General features: G+C 39.2%; 1 protein-coding gene across 2 annotated transcripts in view; it reads right to left on the bottom strand.

Moving 5' to 3' along the window:
- Nucleotides 1–2164: 2164 nt before the first annotated feature.
- Nucleotides 2165–17007, bottom strand: part of LOC123619501 (olfactory receptor 10AD1) — a 33312-nt gene continuing 18469 nt past the window's right edge. For both annotated transcript variants that reach the window (XM_074374967.1, XM_074374966.1), the window contains 2 exons: nucleotides 5421–5540; nucleotides 2165–4551 (listed from right to left, as the gene is read on the bottom strand). In XM_074374967.1, the coding sequence (XP_074231068.1) occupies nucleotides 2738–3634 (897 nt within the window). In that variant the 5' untranslated portion in view covers nucleotides 3635–4551; nucleotides 5421–5540 and the 3' untranslated portion in view covers nucleotides 2165–2737. The remainder of the gene's footprint in view (nucleotides 4552–5420; nucleotides 5541–17007) is intronic.

Raw genomic sequence — 17007 nt, 5'->3', positions numbered from 1 at the left:
CTCCCAGAATAGCTCGTGTCTCCCAGAGTGGTTGGGTTAGAGCGCTCCGGCCGGGGAGGGGCGGCCTAGGAGAAGGCGCTCATTGGTTGCCATAGCGGCGATCCCAGAGGTTGGGGAAGGCTGATTGGCCTCAGGTTCTTAGCACGGACCCCGCCCACCTCCTCTGCGGCTGTAATTAGGTCAGGGCCCGACCGCCTCCTGGGTAGTTTAGTCCTGCTGGTCCCAAACCCGGCAGGGAAACATAGCGCAGGCTTAAGATGAGAGGAGTGCAGGGCGGGTTGAGCCTGGACTCCGGGCAGAATTCCTGAGTTTCCTTCCCATATTTTCGGCCTCTGGGCTGGGCTGTGGTAACCCTAGAGCCTGGTCGCGCGCGGTCCATCCTCCGGTGCCTTTGCATTCGGAAATGAGAAGGGACGCCCATTTCGGGATGGCTTCTAGTTACTGCATTTACATGGGTTTTCGCGGCCCCTGTGGGCTCTTCTGGTGCCTTCCGGGCCCAGGAACCAAGGTAGAGGCTGAGGCAGGGAGGACACGGCCGGGGCAGCTGCTTCACCAGCGCGAGAGCACCGCCCTCCACCCCCTACCCCCACCCCGCCCGGCCGACCCCTTGCGTCGGTTTCCGCCTGGCGCCCAGGCTGCCAGGAGCACAGGATCCTGAATGAGAAGTGATTGGCCTTGAGAAGGCAGTTCTAGGTCATTCAGCCTGATTTTGCAGCATCCCTGGCCCTACCTGCCCTTGGCCATCCACGTTGAACCCACCATTTCAGCGACGAATCAAGCAGTTCCTCTTGCCTGGCATTTCTGGTCCCTGGCAATGACACTCCCCTCCCCGTTTCCTACTTTTTAATTCATTGCTTATTCTTTAAGGCTTAGTCCTAATACCAACTCCTCCGTAGAAAACCGGCCCCATTCTTTGGGATAGTTACTCGATTCCTCTTAAGGAGTGCAGGCTGTAGAAGTGGTGCCCAGTTAGAATTGTGGCTATGCCATTTAAAATGCCCTATGACTTTGAGCAAATTAGTTAACCTCAATGAGCCTCAGTTTTGCTTCTCAATACAGGTGGTACTTGTACTTCAAGGGTTTTGTGAAGATTAAATGTAAAGTTGTTAGAACCTAGGTGTTTAATAATTGTGAGCACTGTTATTATCTGTCCTCCAATGTATTTTCTTTAGGCCTGTTATAACGTTTGCCCTTTGTGTTACCATTATTTGTTCTTATCTGCCCTATTAGAATTAAAAGCTGGAACAGTGTCTTGTTTACGTCAACATACAACAGTGTTGGGGAAATGTTGTATTATTTCTCAAAGTTGAATTCACTCTCCTTCCTATTGCAGTAGTCTTAAAGTCTTTCTTGCCTGCTTAACTTTGCCTTGGTGTAGTTTTTCTTTGAGCATGTATGTTTAGGTTCTGTGCTCATTGTTTCTTCTTGATTACAATGGTGTCTCATTTCTTCTTGCTGACTGAGAAGTGCTTCTCACATGTCCTCTGAACTAGAGATTCATCAATTTGGACTTAAAATAGAGCTTTGTGGAGTGAAGCTACTGCTTCAAGTCACTGCAGTTGGTAGTGTGTGATATGCAGGATGTGGAAAGGGTGGTAGTCTGTTTGACAGCATCCCAAGTGAGGTGAGTTCATCTTATGGAAGTAGCACCAGAAAACTATAGCACAGGCCTATCCCCTTTTCTTTCCTCTCTGTTATGAAAGGAGCATGAGAAAGATGCAATTTTCAAAGAAACAGAACAGCTGAGAACACAGTGCCCTTTCATGGGACACTGGGTTTGGTGAAGGAGAGAAGCGAGAGGAAACCAGACAGGAAGGGTTGCAAACAAAAAGCCTTCTGCAGTGGTGCAGGTAGTGTGGAGAGGGGTACCTTAAAGTACAGGGAATGAAATCGGTCCATTTAAGATGAGGAGGTGAGGTGGAATCAGAATGAGATGGAATAAAATAAAAGATGTTTGAGAAAAACAAAGGCAGCAGACAGAGGGGAGTTAATTAGGGGCATGGGTAACAGGGAAGGAAACTGACAGTCTGACAAGCTACTTGCATCTGAAGGGAAATATCAAGCACTTATGGACTTTAGAAAATTAGAGGACTTAGGAAGAGGGGGTTTGAGACCTGGCCTCTCCCACTTGCCCTTCCCCAACACACACATGCACAAACATAAATTGGTATGTTGGTAGTTTAATGCCACCACAAATTCTCCCTCATGGGCTAGTAGAGGCTAAGAAGATGAAGTTCAGGCTGCTGATTCTTAGTTTTTCTTTTTCTTCTTTTCTCTAACTGCCTTTTCTTAATGTCAACACTGCTCCCTAAATCCCTTTTGCTTACTCTTCCCCTTCTGTTTCTCATATAGGTGCAGGGTTGATGAGGGCAGATTCAGGACGTGAGAGTGGAGTATGAGAAAGAAAAATGGATTAAAACGATGTTGAAAGAGAAAAAAAGTTTACTCCTTTTTAGTATATTTAGTATATGTGGAACTCAGGCTGGGACTAGCATGTAAAAGTACTATACAAAGAAAATGAAATGGAGTTAAGTGAACTTATGTGTTTATAGATCCTGTTGTGAGAACATAGAAGAAAATTACTCAGGAAAGTCTCGGCTTCTCCTGAGGAAGGTCCAAGAGAAAACAGTGCTTAAAGTCAAGTCAGACAGATGAGCATCAGACATCAGTAGGATCTTCCGGGTCTGATGCTCGTACAAAGGAAGCTCTGAATGCTCTTTCCTGGAGCCTTTTAGCATTAGAGACTTACCCATCTGTCAGGGCTGGAGGAAGAGGCTGCCCCTCCAGGAGTCTTCCCACTAGACAGACTCTGCCTGGGAAAAGCTGGTCCTCCCAAGGCCCTCACCATGGCCCCTTTCATTTCTTTATTTCGAAAACTGTAGATGATGGGGTTGCACATGGGGGTGATGATGGTGTAGAAGAGGGAGAAAGGCTTGTCTTTGTCAGGACCGTGTGTGCTGCGGGGGTTCATGTAAGAGAACATGGCTGAGGTATAGAAAAAGATGACCACAGTCAGATGGGAGGCACAGGTAGAGAAAGTCTTTCCCCAACCTGAGGAGGAGGCTCTGCCCAGGATGGAGGCCAGGATGCGGGCATAGGAGATGACAATGAGCACCATGGGGCTGAGCAGCACCACAATGGCATCAGCAAAGATCACTCTCAGACTAAACTGGGGGTCTCCACAAGAGAGGGTGATCACTATGGGGGCCTCACAGAAGAAGTTTTCTATGTGGTTGTCTCTACAGAATGGACCATGAAATGTCATGTAATCAAGCAGGATGCCATTGATCAGCCCGATGAACCAGGCAGTACTCACCAGTCTCACACAGACCTGCTGGCTCATGATCTGGGCATAGCTAAGTGGGTGGCAGATAGCAACGAAACGGTCATAGGCCATGAAAGCCAGGAGAATGCACTCAGCCACACCCACTCCAAAAACCAGATACATTTGGGTTAAGCAGGAGGCAAAGGTGATAGTGTGATTCTTGACCACCAGGTGGATCAGCATCTGTGGGATGGTGGTGGTGATGAAGCAGACATCCAGAAAGGAGAGGTGGCCAAGGAAGAAGTACATGGGGCTGTTGAGCCTGGGGTCTGTCCAGGTGATGAAGATGATGAGGCCGTTCGTGGCCATGGCAAGGCTGTAGAGGGCTAGGAAGAGGGCAAAGAGCAATGCCCTTGTGGAAGGGGAGCTCTGCTCAAAGCCCACTAGGATAAACTCTGTCACTTTGCTGACATTCCTTAGGTCCACTGGCTTGGACCTGCCTGAGGAGGAAGGACAGGAAAAGCAAGAGATAGTTTTAGGATAATGCAAGGTACTCACTTGGACCCAGGATCACAGCTATAATTGCACAAGATGAATGAATGGTGGTAAACATTTTGGACCTTTACTAAACATTCATGTAATTGGCAGTGTTATGGGAGGGTAAAAATGCCAGTCACGTAGGCTACATACATGGAATCATAATATAAAAAATTAAGGAAGTTGTGGTTATACTTTATTCTAGTTTGATCTGGCCTTAAGTGAAGTAAAGTTCCAGGACCCTCAATACTGAAGGAATATCCTTAAATAAAATGTATTCAGAGGTGAAAAAACAAGACAATTGGGCCCAGAACCCATGCCAAACAGAGGACTGGAGTGTTTGAAGTGAGAGTACGGTGGCTGTTAGCTTATAGATCATACTGAGGAAACACTTAACTTTTGAAGATGTATTTCTCTAGGAAAAAAAAAAAAGGCTCAACTACAGGATCTATTTAAAACAATGAATTGGTTGAATTTTCAGGGAAAATAAAAACATGCTAACCCTCTGGATCTTCCCTTAGGTGAAAATGATTTCCATAATTTGAAACAATCATGCTTAGCTCCTCAATTATGCTACCTCTTTATAGACTCACTTCCCCAGGCTGCTGCTGTGTTAACCACCCATGCTGTGCATGCTGGAGATGGGACCTGGTTGTGAGCTCTTGGATGCTTCTTAACAGGAGACAGTTTTCCTGCTGGGATTGGAATTTAGAGCAGTACATCACTGGGTGAAAAGGATCAAACCATTCCTGTGAGAAAAGGGAATTATGATAAGGGTACAAATTCAATCTTTCTGGATAGACCTTCAGAGGATTTTCATATGTTCATATGTATCCAGGACTAAATCTTGTCCATCTTCAGAGAATAAGCATTCAGAATTCTCAGCTCTTTTATTCAGTATTGTAAATTTTAGGAAGTCATTATATTCATATGAAATCTCTCCTCTTCATCTTGTTTTGGAGTTAAGGTGTATCATATAGATCCCTTCCACTCTACTTCTTAATCTTTTCTTCTCCCCTTCTCATCTCTGATGGTGGGTGTCAGCCATTGAGCTACCTCTGGTTGAACTCCCTTCTCTTCTGTATGTCTTTACATCTCTATGTTACCTGTCTTAATTTTAGAAGATGCCTATGTCATTACTGCCACTCTTTTCAGCTCTGGATTCCCTCTAGGTGTTTCCTGATAGGTCAAGGCAGTGTTTAGGCATTAGGCCATTCCCACCATTGCTACTTTGGAATGATTCCCTAGAACTTGTACTTAGAACTTTTCCTCTTGTGAGCCCAGAAAGGGCAGGGAGGGGTAGAGAGAACTGTTTAATCCAAGATGTGGCTCAGAATGCTGGACCCAGTAGACATGTTGAAGGTGAGGTCAGAATTTTGTCAAGAGAAGTCAGTAAGCTAAACTTCAAACAGCTAGGACTTGACCAAGAAGAAACTGAAGTTCAGCCTAAGGAATAACTAGGACCTATAGGAGTATAAATGTCTACTTGAGGTTCACTGTGCCAGAAAGAATATTCTATGATACCTGGTGTCTAGTGACTTGTTAACTACCATCAAGGGTTAATAAATCAAACCTTTGTATAAATAAATGGGACAATATCCTGAAAATCTCATCCTACCTCATTCTGTTGCTTGACTGGTAATGATGTTCGTCACTGAAACATGTGGCAAATAACAAAGAAACTCTCATGGTGTTTGAAGAACTTGTCCAGGGAGGATGGTCTCACTGGTGGGCCACTCTGGAAAAGAAGTTGTGTATGATGACCTTGTTAGTTCTTTGACAACTATATCATTGGTGATGAATATTTACTTAAACATTATTAAGTTATGTGTGTCCTGTACTTTATAGAATAGGTGTGAAACCCTACATTTCACATATTCCATTTGTTAATTACCTATTCTCCCACTTTTTTTATAGTGTAGGTTTTAACCTTCTCAGGATTTCAAATTTTGTCTCAGTGCTAAGTAATTGAATTCTTGCACCTTAACAAAGTATTAGAAAACTGAAGTTAACATTAAAAAATTATATAACATGATCAGGTGGGATTCATTTCAGGAATTCAAGGACAGTTTTACTAGTCAATGTGATATATCACATTAACAAAACAAAGGATAAAAATCATATGATCATCTCAATAGATGCAGAAAAACAACACTATACATTTATTAGAATTATAGAATAAAATAAGGCCTGACAATTCTAAGTGCTGACAAAGAAATGTTGCCAGTGAAACTCATACATTGCTAATACATTGCTGGTGGGAATGCAAAATGGTACAACTTCTTGTAAAACAGTTGTTACATTGTAAAATTATTATAAATCAATAAAAAATGTTTAAAAAAAACCAGTTGTTAATGTCTCATACATTTAACCATACAACCTAGAAATCTCACTCCTAGGTTTCTACTCAGGGGCATTAAAAACCTAATGTTCATACAATAGCTGTATGCAGATATTTATAGCAGCTTTAGTCATAATCATCAAAAACTGACATTTTGAGTGGTGAATAAATACCTTCAAGTGGTGAGTAAACACACTGTGGTACACCCATACAATGAAATACTGCTCAGAAATAAAAAGGAAAAACTACTGCTATATATACAACACGGATGAGTCTCAAATGCACTATAAAAATAAAAGACAGAATCAACAGGGTACATACTGTATGATTTAATTTATACAACATTCTGGAGATGGCAAAACTATAGGCACATAAAACAGTTCACTGATTGCCAAGGCTTGGGGGTAGATGGAAGAGTTGACCAAATTGATTACATAGGGGCATGAGGAAACTTGGGGGGATGATGGATGATGAAATTTTGAGTTATGTGTCTTTGATTGCAGTGATGGTTAGAAGACTATTGTCAAATATCATACAACTGTACACTAAAAAGTGTAAAATTTACTGAATATATATTATATCCTAATAAAAAGATTTGGGGTAGGATTTCCATTTCTGAACCACCCTTCCATCCCCACACCCCACAAAACTATAAAACTCAAATAATGCTATATAAAATAGTTTTAAAACCTTGTAAAGTTCTTGCTGAAATTTCAAGAAAATAAGGAAAATCTTCAGTGGGCAAAAATAAAGAAAAAGCTAAAAATCAGAAGGACAATCAGGTACTAATACCATGTTTGCCAGGGAATGTTTGTGGATCTCAATAAATAGGCTTCAGATGACTACACTAGAATAGGAGGCAAGCCCTTTGGACCTGAACAATGTAGGAAGTTGGAAATGAGATCATGGCTAAAACTTATACCCTCACAGTGCTACACACTCAGTAATAGTGGTCAAGGAACAAATCCTCCCACTGGCAAAGGAAAGCAACATGGATATTTGTCTATGTTAGCCTGGGTTTCGGGGGAAAAAAATCTTCCTTGATAATTTAGAACCACAAACTTTTGCTCTTGAATTTATATTACATACCTAGTCCCAGAATAATAATTCTAAGCCAAATAATTATGTAAGGTAAATAATTTTGAGAAGATGGTTCTGACTTGGTATCTTTCTGGAGAAATTGACAGAAACAAACATAAATTCTCTCACGAAATAGACTGCACAGAATTTCCACATGTGAATTCTGGTAAACATGAGCCGATGATCCCAAATTACAAAGCAATCACTTTGAGCAACAGTTAAAAGAAACAAGAAATATCAAACCAGACTCCTCAGTATCTTTAGATAGTGGAATTTTTTGGCTTAATAATACAATGTATGTTTAACATGTTCAAATAAATAAAATCTGAAGTTGAAAACAGGAGAAAGGAACAAGATAGTATTGATAAAGGCAGGTATATTGAAAAGAAACAAGTAGGACTTACATTTTTTGAAATTAAAAACTTAGACATTTCAATAGTGCATTACACATAATAGAAGAAACAGCTAGAAAATGTATAAGATGGAGCTAAAGAATTACCCAGAACACAACTCAGAGACAATGAGATAAACTAAAAAGAGAGTTAAGAGATATGGCAGAACAAAATGAGAAAAAAATAACATATGGTAATGACTAGAAAGAATGAAGAAGAAACAATATTCAAAAAGATAATGGCTGAGTGATTTTTTTCCCAGGTTAAAGAAAATTTTTTTTCCTTAAATTTAGAAGGGATAACAAATCTCAAACAAAATAGATAAAAATAAACAAGGAAGTAAATTTCAAAATATCAAATACAAAGAGAAGATCTTCTGGCTTCTGTCTCTTAAGAGTAGCCAGAGAGAAAAGACAGACAGTTGACAAAGAAAAGATACTAGACCAAAGAAGGGCTTTTCAGTAGCAAAAATATAAACCAAAATGGCTGGATTCTGACTAGTCTAAAACAACTCTCTCTCCAGATACCCCAAAAACAATAAAGGTCAAAAAAAAGAAATAAAACTGCACAAAACATATTGCCTCAACAATAAGCAGAAGACAGAGAGTGCTACAAACTTCAAAATACCGTAAGTAGAAAAATAAATACCAACTCCAAACAGATCTATCACTCATGCTCCCCTGGGAAGCTTTTGTGGATAGTAAAGGCCATCCAGAAAATTTGTATAGAAAAAAGAAGAGAGGAATGAGTGGAGTGCCTAAGATTTATTTAAAATCTCTTCCACCAAAAGAAAGTCCACCCAACTTTAGAACTGATGGAAAAGTTGTTCTGGGATTATAGGAAATGTAGTTTGGAGACTCCACCCTCTTCACAATTCCTGTAATGGCTGTGCTGTCACACCGAACTCTTAGCCTCAGTATCTAGAACTCTAGGAAGGGTGTAGTTCAAGCCACATAGAAATACACATTATCTCCTATTCCTTAGGACTCTTAAGTTCTCAAAATCCAGCCACCTCAAGACCCCAACATTATGACCTCAGTTTCAACACGTTTCCTACTGATCCTTATTTTACTGTTTTTGGTGCTGCCTAAACAGTCATTGAAGTAGCAGAAGCTGGAGGTTACAACCACTCTCTTGTTAGATATAGTTCTCAGCATTACAGACATTTGCACTTGTTTGGGTGTGTTGTACGTGTATGAAAGAGAAATGGACAGTTGTGATTTTGAAGGACCTTTTGAATCAACTGTCAACCTGAAAACCTTGTGATATTGAGGTTAAAACTGTGTTTTGGTGTCTGAAAATTCCAGTATAGTTGCAAATTTTTTAGATTTCTCCCTATAAGTGGAAAAATTGATATATGTTAAAAGGGGGAAATGTTTTTTCACAACAAACAATTCACTGAAAAATGCAGCCTGTAATTTGTGTTTTTTGGTTAGAAAGGTGGTCAAAGAAGTAAGATGAAAAGTTTGCATACGTAATATTTCATATGCTTCAGGAATTCAGAATTCAGAATTCCTGAAGCATATGAAATAGGAAGTAGAAACCCTTGCCCAGAATCCTAGGAAACTGCCACTTTTCACTGCCTCCTAATTGTTGAGGAGACTTTTTTTGGTTTTTTTTTTTTTTTTTGTCTTTTTGCAAATTTGTATTAGATTTTTGTTTTATCTCCCAAGTTAATATTGTGCTTGGTTATCAAATGTAGTCAGTCAAAAGTTGAAGCTTTTATTTTTGGGGGGGAAGAAGTTTAGAAAAAAACATTCACTCTAATATTGAAGTGGAGAAAACATTCAAGTCTTTAATCCATTTTGAGTTGATTTTTTTGTATGATGTAAGTTAGTGGACTCGTTTCATTGTTTTGCATGTGGCTGTTCACTTTTCTCAGCACTGTATTGAAGAAAATTTCCTTTCTCCATTGTATGTTCTTAACTCCTTTGTCATAAATTAGTTGTTCATATATATGAGTTTATTTCTGGGCTCTCAATTCTGCTCCATTGATCTGAGTCTGTTTTTCTGCCAATAATATGCTGTTTTGATTACTATAGCTTTGTAGTATAATTTGAAATCAGGAAGAGTGATACCTCCAGCTTTGCTCTCTTTTTCTTAGGATTTCTTTGGCTATTTGGGGTCTTTTGTGGTTCCTCATAAATTTTAGGATTTTTTGTTCTATTTCTGTGAAAAGTATCATTGAGATTTCAATACTGATAGCAATAAGTCTGTAGATTGCTTTAGATAATATGGACATCTAAACAATGTTAATTCTTCCAAGCCAAAAGCACCAAATATTTTTCCATTTCTTTGTGTCTCCTTCAACTTCCTTCAACAATGTCTTTTAGTTTTTGGTGTACAGGTCTTTCACCTCCTGGGATGAATTTATAACTAGGTATTTTATTCTTTTTGTTGCAATTGTAAATGGAATTTTTTTTTTTAACCTACACACATTCTCCCATATACTTCATTTTTTAATTTTAAAAAATTGAATTATGATTCATGTACAATATTATATGTTACAGGTGCACAATATAGTGATTAACATTTTAAAAGGTTATACTCCATTTATAGTTATTATAAAATATTGGCTATATTCCCCATATTGTAAAATATATCCTTGTAGACTGATTTATACAGAATAGTTTATATTAATACTAATTCTTCCAATCCAAGAACATGGTATATCTTTCCATCTGTTTGTGTCATCTTTAATTTCTTTCATCAGTGTCTTACAGTTTTTCAAGTACAGGTCTTTTACCTCCTTAAGTAGGTTTATTTCTAGGTATTTTATTCTTTCCGATGCGATTGTAAATGGGATTAATTTCTTAATTTCTCTTTCCACTAGTTTGCTGTTAGTGTATAGAAACACAACATATTTTTGCATAAAGATTTGTACACTGCAACTTTACTGTAGTCATTTGATTATTGCTATTTTTATAAGTATGTTCAGCATTAATATAAACTGACAGTTTTCCAAAGTGCAAGTTTTCTTTTTTTTTTCTTCTTTTTACATTGAACTATAGTTGATTTACAAATTTATATTAGTTTCAGGTGTACAACATAGTGATTCAATATTTTCATAGATTACACTCCATTAAAGTTATTACAAAATAATGGCGATATTTCCCTGTGCTGTACAATATAGTCTTGTTGCTTATTTATTTTATACATAGTTGATTGTGTTTCTTAAACCCATACTTCTATCTCTTCTCCCCCTTCCATTTAGAAACCACTATTTTCTCTTCTGTACCTGTGAGTCTGTTTCTGTTTTCCATATACATTCATTTGTATTATTTTTTAGATTCCAAATAAAGTGATATGACACGATATTTGTCTTTCTCTGTCTGACTTATTTCACAAAGCATATTTCTTAGGTCCATGTACATTAAAGCAAATATTCCATTTTGGCTGTTGACTGAGTAATATTCCACTCTGTGTGTGTGTATGTGTTTGTGTGTACCACATCTTTATCCATTCATCTTTTGATGGACATTTAGGTTGCTTCCATGTCTTGGCTATTATAAATAATGCTGCTATGAACATTGGGGTGTATATATCTTTTTGACATAGTGGTTTTTTCTTTCAGATATATACCCAGGAGTAGAATTGCTGTATAATATGGTAGCTCTATTTTCAGTTTTTTGAGAAACCTCCATACTGTTCTCCATAGTGGCTGCACCAATTTACATCCACCAACAGTGTAGGAGGATTTCCTTTTCTCCATGTCCTTGCCAGTACTTGTTATTTATAGACTTTTGGTAATAGCCATTCTGAAAAGTGTGAGGTGATATCTCATTTTGGTTTTGATTTGCATTTCTCTAATAAATAGCGACATTGACCAGCTTTTCATGTGCATGTCAGCCATCTGTATGTTGTCTTTGGAAAAATGTATATTCAGGTCTTCTGCCCATTTTTTGACTGAGTTGTTTGTTTTTGATATTGAGTTGTATGAGCTGTGTACATATTTTGGATATTAACACCTTATCAGTGCGAATATTTTCTCCCACTCAGTATCTTTTTGTTTTGTTAATGGTTTCCTTTGTTATGCAAAAGCTTTTAAGTTTAATCATGTCCCACTTGTTTATTTTTGCTTTTCTTTCTTTTGCCTTAGGAGACAGATTCAAAAAATATTGCTATGATTTATGTTGGAGGGGGTTCTGCCTAGGTTCTCTTCTAGGAGTTTTATGGTTTTAGGTCTTACATTTAGGTCTTTAAACCATTTTGAGTTTATTTTTGTATATGGTATGAGGGAATGTTCTAATCTCATTCTTTTACTTGTAGCTATTCAGTTTTCCCAACATTTGTTGGAGATTCTGTCTTTTCTCCCTTGTATATTCTTGTCTTCTTTCTTATAGATTTATTGATCATAGGTGCATGGGCCTATTTCTGGGCTCCTATAGATATCAGTTACATCCAACTGGTCTACTGTGTCATTCCTCTGCCTTTTTACTTAACTTTCTCTGCCTCTGTGAATTTATGTGATCTTGAAGGGGTGTTCTTATGTGGGAGCACCCCTATGCAGACTGTGTGTGCCCAATGCCTTTGGTGGGAGGGTTGGATTGAATGTGGGTGCCAGTCACATCTTCCCTATCATCCTTTGCTGGAACCTATCATCTTGGTAGCAGGTAGGGATGGAGATGTAAGGAATAGGTCCAGCACAGAGTGTGAGATAGGACTTCCTCTCTGTTCAGTGGCCTTTGTGGTCCTGTCAGGGGCAGGATCTAAGCCCAAGTTGCTGGAGCAGAAGCCCTAACGCTCAGTCTCAAGCTGGCTGTGTTTTTCCTTCTCCCTGCAATGGAAGGTTCATTCCAGAGGAAGAGAGTGCTGAACCATGTGGGGCTCATGCCTTTACAGAGGTCTGATGCTCTTCCTGTGTAGACATCTGTGGTTCTGCTCAGATGCAACCCCAATTTGCATCTTATCCCTAATTGTGGCCACCTTAGATCCTGTGCTGCACTGTGGCATGGAGTGAGTGGGACTGAGGCATTTACTCACCTCAGGCTGGGGAGCATGGTAAAATGGTCACAGGAAACTCAAAGCCTGGGGGCAAGCATCCACACAGTCCTCATGACTGGAGTCCAGGCTTCTTTAGCCTTTCTATCTGTCTCAGTAGTTCTCCAACCAGCCAAGAGGGCTTGTCTCCCATGCATAGGATCCCAGGATTGGGACATTCAGCATGTTGCTCCCCTGTTCAGTCCTCAGGCAGGTGTCTACCCAACGCAATCTCTTTTATCCTCTGAGTCTCCTCTATGGAGTACAGGTCCTGACCTGATCACTTTTCTTCCCATCCTACCCGCTTACACATGCATCTTTCTTACAGCTGTGGTTGTACAGGAGTCCTGCCAGTTTCTGCTAGTTTTCAGTCAGAATTGTTACACATGTGGATGTACTTTCGATGTGTTCATTGTGGGGAGATAAACTCAAAGTACTCCTACTCCAACATCTTGATCTCTTCTTCCACTTAATATTTGTAATAGTTTCTGGTGGTGTCTTTAGGGTTTTCTATATATAAAATCATGTCATTCACAAATACTGAGTTTTACTTCTTCCTTTCCAATTTGGACGACTTTTATTACTTTTTCTTGCCTAACTGCTTTTGGTTAGGGCTTCCAATACTATCTTGAGTGGCAAGAGTGGGCATTCTTGTCTCATTCCTGATCTTAGAGGGACAGCTTTCAGTTTTTCACCATTGAGTGTAAGATTGTTTACTATGTCTGCAAGTCTGTTTCTATTTTGTAGGTAAGTTCATTAGTGTCCTCTTTTTCTTTTTTTTTTTAGGTTCCACATATGAATGATATCATATGGTATTTTTCTTTCTCTTTCTGGCTTACTTCACTTAGAATGACGGTCTCCAGTTTCATCCATGTTGCTGCAAATGGCATTATTTTATTCTTTTTTTTAATCACTGACTAGTATTCCATTGTATAAATATATCACAACTTCTTTATCCAGTCATCATTCAATGGACATTTAGGTTGTTTCCATGTCTTGGCTGTTGTATATAGTGCTGCTATGAATATTGGGGTGCATGTATCTTTTTGAATTAGAGTTCCCTTCAGATATATGCCCAGGAATGGGATTGCTGGATCATATGGTAAGTCTATTTTCAGTCTTTTGAGGAATCTCCATACTGTTTTCCATAATGGTTGCACCAAACTATATTCCCACTAGCAGTGTAGGAGGGTTCCCTTTTCTCAACATCTTCTCCAGCATTTATCATTTGTGGACTTTTGAATGATGGCCATTCTGACTGGTGTGAGGTGATACCTCATTGCAGTTTTGATTTGCATTTCTCTGATAATTAGCAATGTTGAGCATTTTTTCATGTGCCTATTGGCCATTTGTATGTCTTCACTGGAGACTTGCTTATTTAGGACTTCTCATTTTTGGATTGTGTTGTTTTTTGTTGTTGTTGTTGTTGTTGTTAAGTTGTATTGAGCTGTTTATATATTCTGGAAATCAAACCTTTGTCAGCCGCATCATTTACAAGTATTTTCTTCCATTCCATAGGTTGTTGTTTTGTTTTTGGTTTCCTTTGCTGTGCAAAAGCTTACGAGTTTAATTAGGTCCCATTTGTTTAGTTTTGCTTTTATTTCTACTACCTGGATAGACTTCTCTAGGAGAACATTGCTAAGATTTATGTCAGAGAATGTTTTGCCTATATTTTCTTTGAATATATGTTTTGAATGAAAGGATGAGGGGCTTATTTGAATATTTTCTCTTCTAGGATGAGGGGAAGGGGTCTCCATGGACTGGATACCTGAATAATTTCCCTATGACTCAGCTTCTTGGGGAGGGAGGGGCCTACCATGCTCGAAAGTTTTCCAATCTCATTACAAAAGTTCTTTGCCAGTGTATGAGCTTGCCACATTTCACTTTCTGAAGTAAACCAAAGAAAGATACAAATAATGGATTGATCATTTTCCAGATTTAATAATCTCAAGTAAAAATCCTACTATTTCCCCAGTGACTTATAATACAGAACATTTCCCAGTACATCTCAGTAAGGCCAATAGAAACTACTTTGAACTTGCAAACTTTTCTCCCTGGGGAAACCTGGTAATAGTGTTGAGCACTCTGAAGAGGCACTTGGGTCCCAGCCAGTCTCTGCCTAGACTGAGTCCCTCTTCCTCCCTCCTTTGATGTGTGTGGTAGTAGGTATAAGGGGTGGAGAAGGAATAGTCAAACTGAGACCCTCAGGACCTCATTAGCATTTGTTACTTAGAAATTCCCAGAGGTTCCAAGTGTGGACATCCCAATAGGCAGCTTTACTTCAGATCAATTAAGACCAGCCTGAGTTTTGCTTTTACTCTAAATGAGTCTCAGGAGGTTAGTTAGGAAGATACCTACAGCAACTCCCTGAGTGACAACCCAAAGAGGATCAGGAGCAGCTGGGATTTATTAAAGGCATGAACAAAGAGCATATGTCCAGGAGATATCCCTAAAGATCTTGTTCTGAACATCTTGAGTAGCCTGGCAACTCCAGGGCTAACTCTCCCTGCCGTGCAACTTAAGGACTGTCCCCGGAAGGCTTTCTCTACTCCCATCCTAATCTTTCCTTTGCAGTCACTTCTGGATTAGTCAGGAGAGGCTGGTCTCTGACTTTGGGACATCCCTGTTAACAGTGCATTTCTCTAATCCATCCCAACCACCAATAGACAGATTAAATCCCTTCTGGAAACAGGACTTTCATCTCATTGTACCCTGTATCACAGATTGTTTCCAATAACAAAAAAGTAAAAGCAATCTAATTATTCAGCAATAGATAAACCGTTAAGTAAAATATGGAACACCTAATAATGACATTTTATGCAGTCATCAAAATATTTGATTATGAGTTGTTTACTGCATGAATACCTACTTACCTATAATTTTAAGTAAAAAATCAGGATGAAGAATCTATATATCATATGAAAAAGCTATGTAAAATCATATTTAGGCAAGGAATAAATGGAAATATATCAAAATGATAACCATGGAAGTCTTATGGATAATATCTCCTACTTATTATTTTTCTTAAACTTTTTCATAGCTTCAATAGCATGTATTACTATCATAATCAGGAAGAACACATTAAAATGTAATGGAGCCATTCACCACAGAGTTATGATTTTCTAATGTAACACCAAAGAAAAATGACTGATCAATTTATTTGTCCCCTAGGGCTGCCATAACAAATTACCACAAACTGGGTAGTTTAAAACAACAGAAATTTATCCTCTCACAGTTCTGAGGGCTAGAAATCCAAAATCAAGATGTTGGCGTGGCTGGTTCCCTCTGGAGGCTCTGAGGGAGAATCTGCTCCATACAGCTCTCCTTCTGGTGGCCGGTGGCAATCCTTGGCATTCTTTGGCTTGTAGACACATTACTCCATCATCACATGGCCTTTTCCCTGTGTGTCTGTGTCCAAATCTCCCTCTTCTCATAAGGACACCAGTCATTAGATAAGGGTCCGCCCTAATCCAGTACAACCTCATCATAACTTGATCACATCTGCTAGGACCCTATTTCCAAGTAAAGTCACACTCACAGTTTTATTTCCAAATAAAGTCTCACTGCTTGGAGAATAAACACTCAGACTTCACTCTCTGTTTTACCTCTCATCTCTAGTCAAATGGTAGAACCCAAATGGAAACCAGAGGGCAAGGGAGCCTATGATAGAAACCATACACATCATCCCCTGGGAACACTGAGCAGGGTGTGGAATGGATTTATAAGGGTGAAAAGAAACTATACAGGACACTGGATATTTATCTAATGTAATAGATGTTTGCAGGTTTGGATTGAGCCCTCATTTCCTCCCTAGTAGTTGTCAAGAGGCTGTTCCTTGACACATGGGCCCCTCTACTTTGTTTCATCAAGGTAAGCACTCAAGAAGAGCCAGAAAGAGAAAATCCCAGTGGAAGCTGAAGTCTCTTATAACCTAATCATGGAAGTGATATACCATCATTTTCCCTATGTTGTATTCATTAGGAGCAAGTCAGTAGGTCCAGTCCACATTTAAGGGGAAAGAATTAAACAAGAATGTGAACAACACTGGCCCCCTTCATTCTCTCTAATAAGATTCCTGATTTTCTTCCCTGTCTTCCTAGTAACCAAATGGTTCAGGGGTAGGTGGGTCCCTTCCCAGCTCTAGGGGATCAATCTTAATTAGCCCAAGCCAATTATGGTTATCCTATTTCCCTTGCCAAGGGTTACTTTATATATTAGAGTATGATAAAATTCTGGTTAAAAAAAATGTGAGGCTAATCATCTGGGACACTTTTGAGATTATCCTCATTCTTAAAAGGGACACAAAAATAGGAGAACTTCCTGCTCCTCTGAATGTAGTGGCGATTTTTTTGGTTATTTTGGGTTTTTTGCATTTGATGTTTAGAACCATGTCAGCCATCTTGGAAACACGT

This window comes from Camelus bactrianus, chromosome 12 (assembly GCF_048773025.1).
Source record: "Camelus bactrianus isolate YW-2024 breed Bactrian camel chromosome 12, ASM4877302v1, whole genome shotgun sequence".
Classification (NCBI taxonomy): domain Eukaryota; kingdom Metazoa; phylum Chordata; class Mammalia; order Artiodactyla; family Camelidae; genus Camelus; species Camelus bactrianus.
The sequence above is the reverse complement of the archived record's forward strand: the minus strand, read 5'-3'. Positions and strand labels throughout refer to the sequence as shown.